Consider the following 20,725-nt stretch of genomic DNA (forward strand, 5'->3'; position numbering starts at 1 on the left):
CAGCTGCACCATTGCTAAGGCAACAGCTGCAGAGTGCTACAACAAGCAGAAAAGCCTTCATGCATTTTCGGTCTCATCATTTCACCCAGTTAATGCAAACTCCCGTGTCTGTGTGTGTGTGTGTGCGTGTGTGTGTGAGGTTTGGTGTTCTTTAAGTCGCTCTCGCGGTGCTTCGTCTTTTCATTTTCTGTGATGCATATGTAATTCACACTCTCCTCCTCAACACATTTGCTTTCGGTCTAATTCCTTCTGTCTTCACACACGCACATGCACACAGACACATACACACACGCACACGCACGCACACGCACTCACCCACTCTCCCTCTCCTTTTCTCTCTCCTTCACTGTCCCCTCCCTCAGTTCTTCCTCTCCATCCTCTGCTGTTTCGCTGTCTTATTCTCTGTTTCTCTTTTCCCTTTCTGTCCACAGTGTGAACCTCCCTCCCCCCCTTTTTTTTAATCCCCACCACCTCTGCTTTCCATCTCCACCCCCCCTCCACCCCCCTCTCCTCCATCTCTTTTCATATTCACCCCATCTTTTCTCTTTCTTTTCCGCCGTTTCTCCCTCGGATATACGCTCACCTTCCCTTTTCTCCGCTCTTTCTCTCTCTCATACTAAATTCCGAGACCACCCTCTCTCCTCGCCTCTCTCTTTCTTTGCTCACTCTCTCTATTTCCCTGTGGCCCTCCCCCTCCCTTTTCATGTTTCCCCCTCCCTCCATCCTCTCTTTCCCTCGCTGGTTCAGTTAGTCAAAGAACAGATTCACGGAAGGAGAGAAAAGGGGGGAAAGGCAGGAAGAGAGTGAGAGCGCAGGAGTGGGGCAGGCTGGGGAGAGGGGTGTGGGGTCTCAGCCCTCTGTCGTGGGGGGTTGGGGGGGTTGAGATACACCCCAATATTTTGTTCTAAGTACCATGGACTGCCTCTGCATTGTGACTACAAAGGTAAGCCTCTCTGTTGTTCCTTACTTTAGCTGTGAGTGTGTGTGTGCGTGTGCGAGAGAGAGAGAGTGAGAGATGCCACAACTGTATGTGGACACAGAGAAGAAGGAAGCTCTCATCCTTCTGTCATTTAGAAATCTAAAAGTCTACGCGCCGTTTCGTCTTCTGTGAGGCACAAACATGCTTCTATCTTTGTGAGCTTTTTTGGAGATTTTGTAGATGTTGCGAGCTGGGCTACCTGAGCGGTGTGTAGACAGAATACTCTTTGATATTTCCCTCCTGGATGACCCCCTCTCCCACTCTCTCCGCATCTCCTACTCTGTGTCATGCTTTGTGAGCGTATAAACAGGGGCCGGCTGACCTGCGTGGATGTAGTAAAAGCGGGAGAGAGCCGGCGCTTGGGTTGCTTGTGCGGGGCTTTGTGTCATGCCGGAGCTGCAGAATATGTCAGGGAGAGACCATGGGAGGGCATCCTGCATGCTAATCCCCTCACATTGTCGGTTGCTCTGTCTCAACCTGGACAGTGGGCACACATTCGAGCTGCCCACCGTGCATCTGCACACATCTGCCTCTCTCTCTCACACACAGGATATGAGCAATGCGTTATATCATACACATGTGCTCTGACGCTCCACGGAGGCAGACCTCGTCATGAAATTGGCTGATAAAATGAAAAATGAAGGAGCTTTAATGTAGTCGGTCTCCAGACACGCTCTGGGGTCGGACCGTGTTTGTTCAGACGGCTACAATCTGTTCTAGACCCTCAAAAGCTCCGGTGGACATACTTACAGGTGAGCAATATACTGTAGCAGCTGCACCTGAATGCAGTTTCAGGCAGGAAGTGATGACAAAAAGTGGGGAAACTGAAATACACACACACACACAAACACACACACACACACACGCAACTCCTCCAGCTGTGTGAAGGTGGGGATCATTTGAACGTTTCCCTTGGACTCAGTGTGTGTAGAGCAGAAGCGAGTGCAGCTGGCCCTTTCAGACGTATTACATAAATTTGTGCTTAACTGTGGCACATTACATTCATTTGCTTATCAACCTCTCAGTTTCCTTGGCAACTGAGATTATTGGTCAGTTAAACATAGATATGTAGTAGGTGAAGTCAGATGAGCAGAGAGACTGATTTTTACACCGTGCGGGTTTGCATTAAAGAGCATTAAATACATTTTGGTTTAACAAAAACTTGATTTCACATCTTCCTCCGGCTAAGTTCCGAGCTGATCAAAGTGCCTGTTGGATCCACAAAGCCTATTGTTCAAAGCCAAATTCTCAAAAAGGGAAATGTCAAGGTATCTCTCCCTGTAAGCCTGGAACATCAGTCCCTCATGCATCTTATTTGTCTTGAGTGTGACTCACTGAGTTAGCGAAGAGGAAGGAAAAAAAAAAAAAAGGAGAGAGAAATGCTCTAAGTGAAAGACCACAGTTGGTAACGGTGGATATTTCACCAAACTTGTTCCAGAATCCTGCATCGCTATCAAAGTGAGAAAAGACTTACTGTAAAGCTGGCAAAGAAGACGCAACTATTGCCAAGAGACTGTGAGACAGATGGTCAGTTTATAAAAGGGAAAGTTAGTGCATAAAGGAATATATTGACTGATTGACTACAAAGCGTTTAATCAACTAAGGAGATGTTTGGTTGCACGTAGATCACTGCGAATATAACTTAAAACACGCTACAATGAACATTTCACCAAATCTTTGCCATCCAACATAACTGAGAGAGTAAAAACTGGATATTCACCCATCTTTCAACTGTGCAAATTCAACTTGATTTGCCCCAAACTTTAAATGTGTGTATTCCTTTAAATGCGTTATTAAACTTTAATGGAGGCTGGCTGCATTGCAGGTGAGGAGTGTGCCTTGCCATCATGTAGCAGATGATGGGTGAGCAGCTCCCTGGGCGAGCTGTTCCCTGACACCCACATACTGTAGAACAGGTTACGTGAACAATGCTGCTTCCCGGTTCGGGTCTGTGCACAAAGTTTTGCTGTGTGGGTGAAGCCACAGTAAACCAGCGAGTGACAAATATCTGATAAGTTTAACTGAAACACCGCTGTCCTCCATGCCACCTTTAATTTGAAGACTAGCAGCCCAAGCAATGCTATACAACACAACCTTCTCTCAGCCGTCCTTAAGACTTAAATGGCACCCCCAGTGAGCCACTGTGTTGAGTATTTTGGTGGGAAATTCGACGAAAGCCTTAATTTCTAGAGAGCTGTAATAAATGGACCGAAATGGGAAGAATTAGTGCAAGACTGTGAAGGAAAATAAAGAGCACTTAGAGCAACCCTTTGCACTAAAGAGGAAGTTGATTATTATCATTTGAATAGGATTTTTTTTTTTTTGTCCTTGTCAAGTATTTCTTTTTATTTTCTAATGCTGGTATTCACACGCCGGTCTACCCCCGACAAGCTCCAACCTTTGGTGTGGATGAAATTTGAAGGCAGCCTCAGATATGATTCAGAGACGCAAGTATGTGACAACGTCTTGTCTGCATGCCGTGATGGCATCCTTCATTCGAAAACGAGCTTTTAGACGAAACTAACTCTGAAAACACTCCAAAAAATGACGATGTGATGTTGAGTCATCGAGGCGGATATACAGTAGCAGCTGCTCTGATGCCACCTTGAGCCTCTTATAATTTCATCCAATTTATAAAAGAGATGACCCAAGAACACTCAAACTTTCAGTTCCTACCAAGTAATTGATTCATATTTTTTTTTCTCTTGAGTGTTTCAACAGCTTATGTAATTTTCTGCTCCTTCCTACGCTAGAATCTCAGAAAAAAAAAAAAATAAATAAAAAATAGATCGCAACATATGATAGCAATGCATCATACAGAAGTGCCATTACATAACCTTTAGAATATTATGGCATTTCAGCTTTGAGGAAACGTCACAGGATTTATATTTGGTTGTGAGACTGACAATACCTTTGACTCTCCCTCCCTGTATGGCACTGAGTCAGAGAAGGATGGTTTGATGTTTGAGAGGCAAGAACAAAGATGGTGCGCACAGTAAAAGGGATTTCAGCTCTAAGAGCAACTTGTCTTATTGCTGTCGTGATGTCTGATAGAAAACGATTGCAATCAAGAATCACGTATGTATTTCCTGGGGGGGAAATACAGTATATTTCTGCTCCTGCCTTCCTCCTGCTTTGCTTGTCTTACACTCCTTTGATTACCACTCCTCTCCCTGTTGTCACCCTCGTTCCACTTCTCTGCTCTCACATTTCCAATTCCACATTTTTTTTTGTCCTCCCTGCCTCCTTCACCTCCGTAATCCCTCACTCAGTCCTCTCCCCTCTTTCCTTTATCTCCTTTTACCTCCTTTCCCCCCTTCTGCTTACTCTCCCCTTTCCTGCTCGCTACTCGCTAGCTTACCTTCTGCCCTCTTCTTCAGCACTTTCGAGGCTTCCCTAGTTAGTGCTTCTTCAAATAAATTATACATTTGACAAGATGTAGTCAAAGTCAGCAGCTCCGTGTGCACATTATTGGCTTCATGTATGGCTCCATCCTCCAACATGAACATCTTCCTGCCTGGGATGAGTTTGAGCACTCACATTTGTAATAACTCTGTGCTGCCAGCTGTTCTTATGGTTCAATATATATGAATATTTATGCATGTGTGCATACAAGGATGAGAAGCTTATGGCTGCTGCATCCTCCTCTAGTCCTAAGAGCCTCCAAAATGGAGTTGAGCTAAACCCTCCGCTCACGAATCAAACAGAGCCTCGTCAGTATTCATTCAGCTCGTCCGCGATTCCGCTCATCTTAACAAGTGTCCATTCACCATAGTGTGCGACGTGTGTCTGCACGAGCGTGTGACATACAGTACAGCGTGCTGTGGGTTAGGATTAGTGATCAAGTGGACAGCTAATATGATCTTCGCTCAAGGGCACAAGCTTCCATGAGGCCTTTGTATGCAGCCACAGAGACACTGATCCTGCCAAGTTGCTCCCAGGGCACAGTGAGCGAAGAAGCAGGGCTTGCCCTGGTGCAAGTCTGATGCCCTGACTGCACAGCGCAGAGGTTCTCTATTGTCGAGGGGATAGCAGAGATGTAACCCTACACAGGCAGATTCTTTTTTCTCTTCCTCGATCATCATTTCGGCCCGAACGACGGCTTGTTTTTTCCGCCCATGAAGAAATATTGTGAAATATTTACTGACATTTCGGTGGTCAGCTATGGTTTTGTTGCATCTTTAAGTACATATTGCACCACTCACCCACACATTCAACCGCTTTCCCGAAAGAAAGCCACACACACCTACATGATCAGACAGAACTCACACAAACTGCAGAGCATCCTGCTCTAGCACAAGTGGCTTCTGCACTGTGAATTGTAACTGCAGTGAGTTCATGTCTTAGAAAGCTCGTCAGGTTTAATTAAACAGGAGGCACAGGTTTGCTCCACGGTGCTAATCTCTACTGCTGGGGCTAAATTCAAGCAGCTGCAAATGTGAATGCAGAAATAAACGATCGAATAATTTTAACTTTTATCAAAGTGGTCTTGACTTAGAACATCAAATCGCTGCACATACGCTTTCTTTTCAACTTATATGTTCTTCAATTAACTTCATCCAAGCTCACATCAGTGCCTCGCTATGATAAAACATTGCCAGTGCAATGCTAACCTCTAGTCTCTCAACTACTTTCTAAAGCCCACCACCCCCACCAGGAGCCTTCGCCAGCAAGGAGGCTGTTAAGAGCTCCTCTTTGTCAAATGCACACAACACAATCTGTGCTCCACTCTTTTCTCGCTGCCTTTTTCTTCCCTCAGCTCAACAGTTTCATCCATAGAGAGGATGAGCAAAGCCTTTTTTGAATCTTATCTTAAATGTCTGGCTATAATTAGTGGATATTTCAGTATGCCACAATGCAAAGAGGCCACAGGCATCGTTATTGCTTTTTAGTGTGTATATATCTTCCTATCTATTTGAATTAAAAGTCAAATTTCTGCTGTGCCCCCTCTTGGACAAGCAGGCGTTCGTTGTGCAGCCTTCATTCAAAACCTTAACGCATCTCGTTGATTTAACATTAAGGGAATGTAATTCAATCTTCATTTTGGTCTTAATCATATTTAAAAAAAAGCCCACTTCCTGTCCACCAGCCTGCTTCCAGGCTTAATTTCAGTGTTTTGGCTGTCAGCATCACTGTCTGTCCTGAAATTGTCCATATGACAGGTGACAGATTAGATCTATCATGGGTTGTTTGGGCTGGAGACTTTGTCGTCTCACATTGAGCGAGAAGGCTAATGGCGAAACACGAGCCTGCTTTGGTGGACCAGGAGGAGGACTGTGGCTGACAGCTGTGCTACACTGCTCTAACAGTGTTAATATGCACAGCCTGGACAAGAAACACAACAAATTGTGGTTGCAATTCAGTAGATAAGAGGGAGACATAACTAAATCACTGCCGATGATGATGTATATTTAAAAATGTAGGTAGACTCAATAGAGGACGTCCTGTGGGCCTCATTAGGCAGGTCAACGAGGGTCAACTTCTCACCAGGGCCTCAGCAATAAAACCACACTATAGGCATTTTAGTTAACAGACTGAACTAACTAGCATATGTTATGTAATTAGAGTGTGTCTGTCAATGTGTAGTGTTGTGTGGAGTCGGACTGGGAAGTGTCAAAAAGAGGAAGGTAGAAGAAAAATGACAGAAACAAGAATGACAAGGTTGGCTGTGCTGATATCATCGATATGAATAGCACTCGCAATAGCTTTGCAAATGGGATCAGATTTTCTTACAGTGCTGTGATCATATTTTTCAATATAGCACACAATGACACCTTGTGGCATGTTGGTAAACTACAGCACGGGAGTCCATGGAGACCTGGCTCAGGGATATTGTCAGACTTGAGCTGCCCGTGTCCGTACAAACAGCTGGACGCTCGGACACGGCGTCCAGCAACCCGAGCCTTAGAGTACATACGTGATCTGCGTTCACTGAAATCGAGGCCTTGTGTTTCTCCTCATAATAACTAGGAAATTGATGGAACCTGCTTCGGCTATTCATGAGCGGTCCCCTGTCATAGACCTTTGTAATGTTCTCATCTGAAATTCAGGTCATGGATTCAGGAGGTTTTTAACCTCCTGTTCGGCAAAGAGCAGAAGACTGCCCAGGGTACTGGTCATATTTGAATTATATGCTTCCTAACTCTGATGATACACCTTTGCTGCCGACACGTGTGACTTTACCACTAATGTGAATGAAAAACATGAACCAATGACACAGCGAGAGTTCAAACGCACACACACACACACAGACACGCTCACACTCGACAGTCATGTACAAGCGCACATATTTTGTGTGATTTGTTTGTCTCTGGCTCTGTATCTTCATGTTCCTCTTATAGGTGATGTCAGTTGCCTAGCAACCAAGCAATCAGGGCCCGATTGTTGCCATGACAACATGGCAGGGGTATCATCATGGAGAGAATAGAGATGAAAGGAGGAAGGGAGGGAGAGAGAGAGAGAGAGAGAGAGAGAGGGAGAGGGAGAGAGAGGGAGGCCTGCCATTGAAGGGTGTTGATAATGTGAAGCCCACAGTATGCAGGTAGGAGGATGACCTCTGTGTAGGCGGCAGCAGAGAATGCTCATGAATGCGGAGAATAGAAAATTAATGTTGGGTCTTATGCGGCTGGATCCGCGGGTTACACAGCATTTGACACTATTCTAACAGTACAGGCTTCATTCCAGATGGAAATGTCACGACGTGCTCCAGTTGTCTTTAGTCACAGACAGTGAAGCTGATGCAGAAGCCGCAGCTCAGTGTGTCGCTGGGGTCCAGAGGGCTTTGGGCCTAACCTCCGCAGGTGTCATAACCCATCCATCACCCGACAGCAGTCCACTGTAAAACAGCCCATTGGGGTCATGGTGCATTTACTCTGTTTATTCCCTCGCTCAACTCTGCTTCCCCCTTAATACAGCCATGTAGCAGAGAGAAACAGGACCTCAGAAGGCAGGAGCAGGGACAAATACACCCGTTATGAGGCCAGTTAAGGTACCGTATGGATCAGAATTACATTTAGTGTCAAAATCCTGACAACATTGATTAAATAAGCGGTGTGATCAAATGACATGCCAAATTGATCAAGTGTATCTAAGCTAACAGCACGGCCCACTAGTGAAAGCAGACAACCGCAACTCCAGCATACTTGATTTCTGGATCGTTATAGAAGATTTGCTAAGATTCGGCCAGCAGAACGCTGAAGTTTGTGCTGCCTGTGGGCTTCTATCACTGATTTTAGCAGCTTACGTTTGATAAAGCAATACATTCTGCGCTTACGTGGCGTGATGTATTGGTCCTGAATTATAGATTTCATGAAACGCTTGACTGTTAACTGCTGCTGTCATATTCATTTGATACCTGAAAACTTCACGGGCAAATCGACTTTCACAGTCCAGGTAGGAACTATTACTGATATTTTTGCAGGAACAAATATTCTCTGCCATTTCAACATGTGAATACCTATTATAACACATGCTGCTTTAATCTTTTTATTGATATGACTGTGTTAGGAAAATGTGAGCTGATAAGGTACAGCAGGCTCTATTAAGATTATATTTGCTCCTAAGGCAGTCTAAGATGTAATCCTTTAGAACAGAAAGACATCTGAGTATGCGGCCAACACTGGCAGCTATCTGTCACATTTTGAAGGTATTATATGTGTAAAAAGAGAGAGAGAGAGAGAGAGAGAGAGAGAGAGAGAGAGAGAGAGAGAGAGAGAGAGAGAGAGGACAATGACATGAAATATGAACTTAAAAAAGACAGAGTGCAGTATGACTAATTTATGACCTATGGAGAACGTTTGATCGATATACAGAGGGAGCACACTGCCCCAATTCATCATTACTGAAATGAGATAGTTTGCAGGGTATAAACAGTGTTAGAGGATGATGCTGAAACAAAATCACTCGCTTGAAATAAAGTCTATCAAACTGTTCCGAGAGCCGGCCGTGATGTCTGACTCTGAACACATCAGCCAACAACTCTTAGTTTATAACCAGTGACTGACTTCTTCGAATCTTCTTCAAATGACAGATAAAGTTTCTGCAGATGTCACAATGATGAGTGCCCGAGTATGTTTTTTTCACCGTGAATGCCATTCAAACGGGTTTTAAAACTGTACTCCATTACAGAGTGTCAAGGCACAGCGACTCAGGATTTGCATGTAAGACTCAAAATGGGGAAAAAAAAGTTACAACTGCTCAGATACTTTGTGAAACAGCACAACTGGAAAGTGGACCAGAAAGCTTGTCTCTCGTTGTTTGGTCATTTAAAGGAATTTGGCTCTTCTGTCCTAATGGGCAGCATCTTTGCACAGTGCATTCTGCGTCTGCTGGGGCCTGTTCAGTTCACACACCTGGACTGCCTGCAAAGTGTTGCTATTTTGTAGTATCTGTAAAATTACCTGTTTTGCCCGACCAAGGTATTTAACTTAGAGTCTAAAACTGAGACAAGAAGCAAAACCTCACAGTTGTGAGGCTGGAAGCAGCTTTTTTGTTGCTTAATAGATGACAAGCGGTTAATTTAGTCTCCATTAATCATTTCAGTGTTTGATGGGCACAGAGGTTTCCGGAATTTGCACATCGACAGGGTCATTATGGAGCATCCTCGATAAGCTGATATTTTATATTTTTAGTCTTCAAGTGAGAGACTTTGTAGGCTGAGGTCAAGACAGACGGGATGGCAATGACGCGAATTTGCACCTCAGAAATGAACATATAGGCAAGAGCTAAAACACTAGCCAGAAAGGGATAAATAATTATATAATGGTTGCATAACAGGGATATCTGTGTCAAACTGCTCCTCACTTTAAGTCATCTTCTTAATATTTCGCCTTTTCTTGATGTGTATGGTTTATGTGCGACGGTGCATCAAAGAGGGAGCGGAGAGCGGCGCGGATGGCAGCGTGCTGTACTGTTTATTTCATGAAAGCAGAAGAAAGATAAAATAATATATAAGGTTTACTCTCCGTCTCTGCGTCTCCTTCTCTCCCCTCCCTCACTCACCAGCAGTGACAAACATATTTTATGAGTCACGGCTGGAGCGGGCTGCCAGTCCTCTCTATTCAGACCCTTGCCTTTAACATCAAGATATATCCAACACCAACAACTCTGGCTTCCAGGAAAACTCTCCCTCCTCGTCTGCTACGACACCCCCGCCCCCCTTCCCCTTCCCTCTCTCCCCCTCCCTCTTTTTTATTTCCCCTTACCCTTCCCCAGCCTCCCATCTCTCTCTCTCTCTCTTTCTCCCCATCCCTCTCCTCCTCTACTGCGGGTGTCTGGGAGGCTGTTTTTCCTCTGTCTCTCGCTCATGAAGGGCCGCACTAAGCTCCCTTCTCTCTGCCCGTGTGTGGTAGGTAAATTCACCTCTCTGTTCGTGTCGTTCTTCTCCTTCCATCTCTCTGTGGCTGCCTCTGTTTTGCATGTTAGCTCAAAGTCTGCCGGTCGTTCTGGCAGGCTTACGGGAGGTCTGCATCTACATCTGTGCATATTGCATCGAACATGCTTGCAATCTCCTCCACTGTCATAGATGAATCAGAAATATGTGTATGAAGATTTTTTTTTTTTTTTTTTTTTTTTTGCTCTTCTGGTACGTATGCTCTGCGTAGGTTTATTCATGCACTTTAGGTATTACGTATGAACGTGGCCTGGCACATGTGGGTGTGTATGTGCCAGTGAGCATGTTTAGACACGCAGAGGGAGTACAACTCTAGCAGACTTGTTGATTAAAGCATTATAGATTCACTTATGCTATGGATTTATTCTATATTGAATAGGCTTTGTCTATATATATTTGAATACAGCTCATATTTTTGTGCAACACTATCCTTGTGAGGACATTAGGACACAAGCCCATTGTTCTCCAGTTGACTGAAAAATGACAGTCATCACTTTGAAAGAGGTCATTTCGTTTTTATGATTAAAAGCTTCGGATCAGGGTTAGGGACAGGGATTAGGGTTGGAGGTGAGAGGATGGGTTTTGGTCACACATATTCCATTAGGTTGAATACAGCATATATATGCAGTTGTGTGTGTTTGTGAAAATGAAAACACTGAGCAGGCAAGAGGAGTCCAGAGCTCCTCCAGCATTAATTAGCTGAATAGACATGGTGAGTGTGCACAGGGCTGGTGGAGTGTTATGGCACCAAGATGCCACTTAATGCAGTTCCAGAAACCTCTGCGTATGTATGTGTGCATGCATGTGGTCTTATTATGCACTGGTAATTATCTGAGCTGTTACTGCAAATGTGAACATAAATACAGGCAGCCAGTTTCAGCAGGTCGAATGGCAGTTCATTGTGCAGCAGATTTAGACTGTAAGTGGCTCCGACGGAGGAGAATCATTATTTTTTATTGACTACATAATTGGAATATAGAGTGCAGTCAATCATTTATTGGACATTGACACATTTTTTGTTGTTTTGCCTCTGTGCACCAGCCTTTTGGATTTTAAAATGAAACAACAGAAGTTAAAGTCCTGACTATTTGGAGCCACTTCAGATGAAGCACATCGCAAACATCCTCCAGTTTTAGAGGATTCAATGTAAAGAGATCTCCAGTTGATTCTAGTCGTGACTTTTGCATTTAGGGTTTTTATAGTTTTTTAAAACTCTACATTGTTTAGCACCATGTTTATGTGCAGTCCTCCTCATCTTTGCTGGCACATTAACGCTACCTGTACATCAGAGGAATAGTGTGACACCACCGGTAGGACTGGGTATAGTGTCATCATGTATCTACACGAGATTAACAAAAAAAGGAGACTTACTCATAGAAAAACAGCCACATAGCACTGCTGGAAGGTCTAAGACTCCACAGGGATCCTTGAAGAAGCAGTAATGCACTTCTGACTTCAGAAATTGTGAACAACCAGCTGGATAAAGGAAGACCAGTATAGTGAATGACAGAAGAACAACAGGAAGTTTGAGGAAAAACCCCTTTACAGCTGTCAAACAGATCAAGAAGACACTCCAGGATGAAGGTGTATATGTGTCAGAGACAACCATCAACACAAGTCTATGCCAGTATAACCTCTACAGGTTCACCACAAGATGTAAACCTCAGAAAGGCAAGGTTACAGCGTGTATCAAGAGGTGCAGGAAACCTGCAGAGTTCTTCAATCCAAATGTTATGGACAGATGAGACGGAGATCGACCTGTGCCAGAGTGATGGAAAATGCAGAACAGCTCATAATTCAAGAGGCAGACTGCCTCATTTGTCAAACATAGTGGAGGTGATGTCATGGCTGGATGAATGTAGAAAGTGCTCAGATCCAAATGGATGCATCACAACTCCTTGAACAATCAGCAGGACAACGATCCTAAACATGCAGCCACAGCAGCAAAGGAGATTTTGTGAGGCCTAACAGTGTAACGCTCTTGACCAGCCGGGACAGTCATGTGACCTCAAGTTCAACTGAGTATGTGTTTAATTTACAGAGGACCATACTGAAGGGGAAAAACCTGATGCAAGCTAGAACATGAAAATGGCTGCAATCCAGGAGTGTCAGAGCAGCACCAGGAAAGTTACCATGAGACTGTGAAGTCATAAACTTCAACCGATCATTGGCTGTAAAGGATTTCAACCACATAGAACGAGATCAGTCAGATTCGTCCGATTACATTTTGTCCCCTAAATTTGGAGGACCATGTGTAAAAGGGGCTGCAATTCCTACACAGTTGACCTGATGTAGATTTAAACCCCCTGACTTTATAGCTGAGAGTCTGCAGTTTAACCTCACACCGTAAAAAATGTGTCAGTGTCCTCTTCATACAACCTCTATGGCAACATGATCCTCCGATATTCCTGCGAGACTCGTCAGAATCAGATACATTAGCTTCATATTGTGAATGTCACTACTTGGCTGTACAAAGTAGTAACGAAGTGATTAAATCTTTCTTGGTGTGACACTGTACTGTTACATGCTTTCATTTGTGATGTATTTCTGCACCTATTGTCATCTGTTTGTCTTTTCTCTCATCAGGAGCTGACTGTAAGTGATGTTTCAACATCTAGCTGTTTCATTGCCATGAACAGCTTTGTAACGAGTTTGATGGGCCATGTGATTGGCTGATTGGTCTTTGCTATCACCAATTAGCTAAAAGGGTGATAGTGATAGGAGGGCAGGGTCCTTTAAAGTCTATCTCTTACTGCTGTACCTGATCAGCCAATAGGAAGGACTGCCTGTATTGTCACGAATCAGACTTCTGCAGAGGTAGTCATGCAGAGAGCTTGAACAAAGGCTTGAATACAATCAGAACTTTGACATGTGACAGTATTGATCAGATCTGATGGAGACCTCATGCACAGCAGGTATGTTCTTAAAATGTTGTACAAGAAATCAATTGTGCTGTTCTCGTCCTTTTTTCTGCATTTGTGGTAACAGCCTTTATTCAACCAAACATTGCTCACTAGTTAACACACTGGGTAATTATGGGAAGCTGTTAATTACTGCTTTTAAGTTAGTAGTACCCAGGCTGCTTCGCTGGTGTGACTTGAAGATTTTCAGTGTTCTAATGGCCTGTGCTGCCCATTAAAATTTTGCTGCCACTCATATTCTAAGTGAAATTTGTGTTTTCCTACCTAAAGAGCCTGTATCTGCCAGTAAGAACAGTGAGTTCCCAAAGTCAACAATCCCAACAGTGAAGAACCACATATCACCTCTGTGTCCTGGTTACTGCTACAAGCTCTGCAAGCCCTGTTTGCTGCTATCAAAACAGCAAAAGATCCATAATAATACATTGTTGGCTTTATAAAACAGTGTTGTGTTACAGAAGCATTTGCTCAGTTGAGTCAACTGCAGAAATGCTGCCAGTCAGCTCTACCTGTTGGCACGTGGTGGCTCTGTTTTTATCATCTTGGCTACAAGCGATGCTGTGGCTAACCAGACTGGTAGCCTGCTGTGCTCGCTGCATGCCGAGCCAAATCCATCGGTGGTGGTCTGAGCCTCTTTGTTGCATTTCATCAGAGGTGGCTCCAAAAAAAAAAAAAATGCTTTTACTTTGTTGAAAGTGGCAGGCAATTTATACATTTGAGAAAGCGCACGCAGCGAGGTGCAGAACAGTGTGGGCTTCAATGCAAGTCCATCATCATTAAAACACGTCGCACAACTCTTCTCCAGAACACAATTCTTGAGTCACCAATTGTTTTTGGGTATCTTGGCTTCATCAATGGAACAAGTTTAGCAATATTAGTGGAGAGAAACAACATGCACAAAAAGCAGTGAAGTCATTTGTATCGCGCTGACTTAAACCAGTAGTCTATAGCATTAAGTGTTGTAAATGTGTGGCTCCTCTCGGACAAAGATTGGCATGTACTACTACTAGCTCATAAAAGTTGCCTTAATGCAGTGGTCCTCAAACTGGGGGGGCGTAGTGCAACTGCCACATTATTGTTCATGGCTGATAAAAATTATGGGATGATAGCTGTGAACTTTTCTTGACATCTTAACTGGGGCATTCCAGAAAAGGTTTAAGAACCACTGCCCTAATGGAAGAAGCATCATGGTTGGAGGCTCGCATCCATGCCCTGAACCATGAACCTCGCTCCATCCTCGCTTGTGAACGACTGAGTCTTTTCCAGGATGCCCCTTTCATACCCAATCATGATACTATCACCTGTTACCAATGAACCTGTTTACCTGTGGGATGTTCCAAACAGGTGTTTCCCAGTCTTTAGTTGCTCCTGACCTGTTTGAAACATGTTGCTGCATCAAATTCAGAATAAGCATATATTTACAAAAACCAGTGAAGTTGATGAGGTAAAACATTAACATATTGTCTTTGTACTGTTTTCAATTGAGTTTATGTTAAAAGGGGTTAGAAAATTGTCACATTCTGTACACAGCATGTCAAGTATTTTGGAGTCAGGAGTAGAAATAATTAGCAATGCAGTGCCCACAATGTAAACTGAGTCCAGTCTGTGGTTATGCTAAAAAACTTATACAATCCCACAATGCAAATTTCATGTCTAATTATAGACTGGGCAGTAGAAAATTGAACTAATAGCAGGCAAACTGTAGTCTGACCATGATCCACTGCATAGGATATTTCAGTGGTGATGGTGAAAGTGAGCCTCACTGCTGTAGCTGCTACAGAGAGCAAGTCAACACTACATGGAAACACTGCATGGAACAAGTGCTCGTTTAAAAGATATTTGGGCTAATGCTACATGTTAGCTCACAAAAAGGCTAGTGTGTATCTTGACTGATCTGGCCAAGGTGCATGGTAGCAGGTATTAGTTTTGGCAACGTAAAGCAGTGCATGTTTCCTAATAAGCAGACAACAGTTTAGACAATAATATACGGTATTTCAAATTGCCCCATCTATGAAAAATCTGAACTCTATTTCTATGAAAATCTGTCCCCCTCTAATCATACTGCCCTTTTGGCATCATGTTTTTCATTAGTGAAGAGGGAAATGTGTTCAGCAGCAGTTTATTTTTGTTTATCTCATTGTGCATCATGTACTGTCCTCTAAATTGATAACATTCAAGTAGAGGAATCATCGAGAGTCTGAACCTAAATGAACATGATCCAAGTGTTGTTCAGTGCAATTTGATTCGGGGTTGAGCTGCATGAAATAAACTGCACACAATACGAATGGAATAAGATTTACTTGTAAAGAACTGAAGTCAAGTCTTGTGTTATACAGTGAATATATAGGACATTACAGCATATGCAGCACAGCCAGCCATTGTGGTTGCATGTTCTGCCGTTCGACATGATGGAGAGGCACATGGTGGCTGCTTTTGCTGAGAGAAAGCTTTTTAGCTCGTGGGTGGTTCTGGTTTACAATAGACAGATTTTGGTGCAGGTTGGAGATGGAGTCGACAGTCCGTAGCGTCCGCATTTCTTTCACATCACACATGTATGTGTCTCAGATGGAGGACAGCTGGCAGAGGATCGTCTCAGTACTGTGGACAACACACTGCTGTTGTCTTTAGTGTGGGAGGAGGCACAGCAGAACCAGACTGTGATAGAGGAAGTGAGGTGATGGCTGTATAGAATTAGAGCAGTAGTTGCTGTGAGACATTCTTTGCTTGTCACAGGAAGAAGATCATCTGTTAGGCTTTCATGATTACGGTGTAGATGTTCTCATCCCATTTGAGGGTGGTGCAGATAATTATCCCCAAGAACTCCATTTAACCATTTAATAGGTGGTCTAAGCCTGGCCGCATCTACCGAAAGCAGAAAAACAAGTGCCTTCCCGTGCTAGTCACTTAAAATGGGTTAAAGGTGTAACATGCACACCGTACTTCATGCTTATGGCATCACTGCTGGTGATGAGTCCATTCTGGCATGTTAGATTTATACAGCCTGACGGTTTTGCAAGAGACAGAAGCAGGAATATCAGATGTGAAACATTACAGCTGGCCTGCAGAGCAACCTTTGAGTGGTGCTGTTTCACCTTCAGTTGAGGTGAAGCAAGGCTCTACCGCAGGATCCAGGAAGTCCGGGTTTTAGCTCTAAACTTTTATTTTGGAAGAATTAATCCCAGTGCGTTTTATGGGAAACGAGGAAGGAGTCCAACTTATCTTTCCCTGACATTTTCAAACAGTGGATTACTTTGTTGCTAACAGCGTTCTGTATTTTCCAAATATTTTTTAGCCCAGCAGGTCCTGCTTGACACGATAATATTTTTCTCGCGCAAACAGGTGAAATCAGACATAGCAGGTTCTGTGTAGGTGCGAATACTATAATTCTCACCTTGGGTGTTTTCCTTGTCAGTAGAGCTGAGGCAGTCTCAGAGCCTCAGGAGATTCCCAGTTGTGTTTGCACTTTAGTTAGACTATTTCTGCTGAGGGCTGGAGGTTAGAGAAGGCTGAAGACTGGAGGCTTGTTGTGTAAGAGCGATGCATATTTGATCCACACAACATTTGGATGAATTTAGATACCCCGCTTTGTTTACGTGACCGAGGTTACAAATGCCAATGAATACAATCACTGTAAAATTTCACTCTCAGCAGGTTAGCCTACCAATACTGTGTGGGCTTACCTGCATGTAGCTAAAGGACACAGGCTAAAAACAAGGAAGACAGCTTGAATGTGCTGCACTCCAAAACAGATTATAGGGTGGAAACATATAATTTCTTTGTCACCGTCATATTTCTTCCAGAGGTGGGAGTACAGTAAGCCACACGTGTGCAAGTCACAAGCAAGTCTCGTGTCATAACCTTCAAGTCTCAGGCAAGTCCCAAGTTATTGTAGTGAGAATGAAGCCAATGAAGTCAAGTCCCTGTTATAAGTCCCAGTCACATGAAGTTCTGATGATCTCCCACAGTTTCCAAATATAAATGACCGTGGTCATGAAAAAGAAAGTTTTATTTTCAACATTAATGAAAAGTGTTGCAGTCTGCACACCTTATAAATCTTACTGATGTTTGACATTTTCTGGCAATCGATATCTAGTTACTAGTCTAGTCTACTTCTCCTATAAAACAAACAAACAAACAAACAAACAAACAAACAAACAAACAAACAAACAAACAAACACACAAACAAACAAACAAACGGTGTTATTAGTGGAGGGATGTAACTAAGTACATTTCCTCACAAATTCAAATTCAAATTTCCTCTGTATGTGACTTTATACTCCTACATCTCAGAGACAAATATTCTATAATAAAATAGTTTTAGTTACTAGTTATTTTTTGATTTAGTGATTTTGAATTTTTCAGATAAACATGAGCATCAAGTGTTCTTTTATGTGTTGAGAAAAAAATCTTCTTTTTCTTAAGGTAAATATGCTGTGAAAAAAACACTTTTGGCTGTAAAATGTATTGTCACAAAGCTCAGAGTGTGTCTCTGAAATTATAATCTACCTTTTTTGGATCATTTCTGATACAACAGTAACCGTGATGTATGATAAGCGTACGTTAGGTCTCTGGTGGACACGTTTTTCTGCACGTTGTGGCAACATTGACAGCATTGTAACAGAGTAGGCACGCAAGTCAAATTAAATGTGTGTACTGAATATTAGAGGATTAAACAGACACTTAAAACAGCAGAGAAAGGGGTCAACCTGTAACCGTGTAGTCATGAGCCGCTGTGTAAGCTAGTAAAGGGCCTGCAGTTTAACTGGTTATATGGCCACGAATCAGTCCCCTGATTATCTTTTACATTAATGGTTTGTCTTCTCAATAAAAGGCTGAATCAATTCCAAGCCAAGTGTAACATAGTTTAAACTTAACATTAGCTTTCCAGCTAAGTTTGGCTGGTAAGTTAGCTAAAAGGACGCATTCATGTACTTTTCTTTGTGGGTTTTGTGGTGACGAATGAAGATGGATGTTGTGGTGGTCATGTCACTGATTTTTGAATTGATTTGCTTATGAACGACAAGGATTACCACTGAACCTGTTTACCTGTGGAATGTTCCAACTGGTGTTTTTGGAGCATTTCATGACTTTCCCAGTCTTTAGCTGCTCCTGTCCCAACTTGTTTGAAACATGTTGCTGCATCTAATCAAGAATGAGCAGATATTTACAAAAATCAATCAAGCTGATGAGGTCGAACTTTAAATTGACTGTCTTTGTACTGTTCCAACTTTATTGTAATTGTGAAGATTTGATTCTATTTGTGGACACTAAATAATATTCCATGATTAATATTAAGCGACTTTTTAGCAGAGCAACATGCAGTACATTTAAACTGCGTGCAGAGACATAAGAAGAGGCATCAGATTGTACACAGTAAAATTTTTAGCGTGGCGACTTTGATCATTTCTTCCTTTATCTCTTATGTAAAGGTTCCCCTCGACCACGAGATGAGAAAATGCTAATTATGGCACATCTGGCTCAACCTACAGCGTATTAGGCTTAGCACAATTTCTGGCACTCGGAGGCTCAATGAGCTGCTGTAACAGCCAGTGGCGAATAATAAGCTTGTTCTTCTAGTCCTCTTCATATTCTCCGTGTTTTGGAGAAAACACTGGCATGAGTCTCATTGATGTCGCACACAGGCACCTGCTTTTATGTACACAATCAGCCGTGACACAAGCAGTCATCTTACAGATAGGGTGACCAAGGATGCTGCTGGCAAGTGGACTGTTTGTTAGGAATCTGCCACCCCCTGCAGATGTTGTCATGGAAACACTCCAGCTCTTTTGGGGCTCTCTCTCTCTCTCTCTCTCTCTCTCTCACACACACACACACACACACACACACACACACACACATTCACACACAATGCAGCATTAGGATGTTAATGCTATACTCAACACTGGAACACCACAGCTCAGGTTTCCATGTGACTCCCACGCTTACATATCGCTATAATGGAAAGGGGAAGCCACTTACAGTACAGGATCACTATAGAAATTGCACTGTTTCTATAACAATTATGGATGGCGGTACAGTCGTATCCATTTTTACGTATGATGTGTCTGAACATGCAGCTTGAATCAAATATGTGTACATTTTAAATGTAGAAAAGCCTCTGTTGTATAATCCATACAGCGTTATATACAAAAAAAAAAGCCTTTCTGTGGCATGTGTGGGCTAACGTGGCTTCCCTTCCGTTGCTCTTATACATGCCAGAGCTCAGCGAAGAAATGAAAAGGTTCCTGTGCGTTTTCTCTGTCAACGGTTACTTCAAGACAAAGCAGAACCAGATGCTTACAGTCATCAATACCAAACGATGTTACAAACCTTTCCTTTCTTCATTCCTTCATTTTATGAGTCTGCTTTGTAAAAGCCTCTTGAAATACGGCAGATCATTGATGAAACCATTAGGTGTTGGAACTTGTTTGGAGACCTCAGTCAGTTCCCGTCAGAGTGCAGTTTGATGGAAGGGGAACACGCAGAGAAAACTGTGTGGACGTAATTTAAAGAGGAGTAGAGCAGAATGTGTGGAACCACCCTTGTGTGATTTTGAAGAGGCGGCCTATTGCAAGTCTGTTACTCATCGTTGCAATCGCTTTTCAGTGCACAGTCAATGCCAGAGTCCCTTATTAAAATACATTCACCGCTGCATTCAAGGACAGAGTTTTCCTTTGGAGAAAGCAATATCCATGGAAACTGTCTGAAAGGTCTTCTCTGTGTTCTTACGTGATCAGAGACAAGAGTCAAAGTATAAAGTTAGACCAACTGTTAAGAGGAAAAAAAAACGTCATGCACCTGGAGTATTAAAAGAAGAATGTGAGCCAGGCTGTGCCCACACACTGAAACACACACACACACACACACACACACACATCTCAAATATTATGTGATCAAGACTGAGGGCTGTCTAGCTGTATAGATTTTTGTTCTACATTACTGTACAGGGTGCTTTCTTACACTTTTTTGTATTGATTGTATCTGTCGATTTATAGGCTCCTCTTTCTTGCCTTTGAGGGGAGTGTAAAAAGAATATTTTTCCTCAGAAAGTGACACTAGTCTACTTCACACTGTGTTGAAATTCATGATCCCCCTCTGTAGGCCCGTGATAATCCTACTGATGTCTTTAGCACATTGCAGATTTCCCAGGATATCCCCTACTCTCTGGGAGGGTGATAAGGTTTAGAAGAAGAAGAAGAAAAAAAAAAAACTATCAGCAGCACACTGGTGTATTTGGAACGGTCTGTGCGTTCGATTTAACGCTGACGTCACCCGGCAGCGTTGAGCCCTGCGCCGCAGTCGGTCCTGAGATGAATGCACAATATTTAAATCTAGCCTACCTGGTTCTCTCACTCCACCCTGTGGGCTCACCATGTCAGCACAATCACACACAGGAAGAGAGGCTCAAAACACACATGAAGGCTAAATGAGACATTC

At 43.1% G+C, this 20,725-nt stretch overlaps 1 protein-coding gene across 4 annotated transcripts in view; it reads left to right on the forward strand.

Moving 5' to 3' along the window:
- The first annotated feature begins 257 nt into the window (after window positions 1-257).
- The window catches only part of dlg4a (discs, large homolog 4a (Drosophila)), a 63,387-nt gene continuing 42,919 nt past the window's right edge, over window positions 258-20,725 (forward strand). Inside the window, exon 1 of one of the 4 annotated variants that reach the window (XM_076750745.1) lies at window positions 258-943. In XM_076750745.1, coding sequence (XP_076606860.1) covers window positions 914-943 — 30 coding nt within the window. In that variant the 5' untranslated portion in view covers window positions 258-913. Of the gene's footprint in view, window positions 944-9,989; window positions 10,326-20,725 lie in introns of those variants that run through there. The other 3 variants (XM_076750746.1, XM_076750747.1, XM_076750744.1) reach the window with 3 other exon arrangements.

Source organism: Chaetodon auriga, chromosome 15 (genome assembly GCF_051107435.1).
Source record: "Chaetodon auriga isolate fChaAug3 chromosome 15, fChaAug3.hap1, whole genome shotgun sequence".
In the NCBI taxonomy this organism is placed as follows: domain Eukaryota; kingdom Metazoa; phylum Chordata; class Actinopteri; order Chaetodontiformes; family Chaetodontidae; genus Chaetodon; species Chaetodon auriga.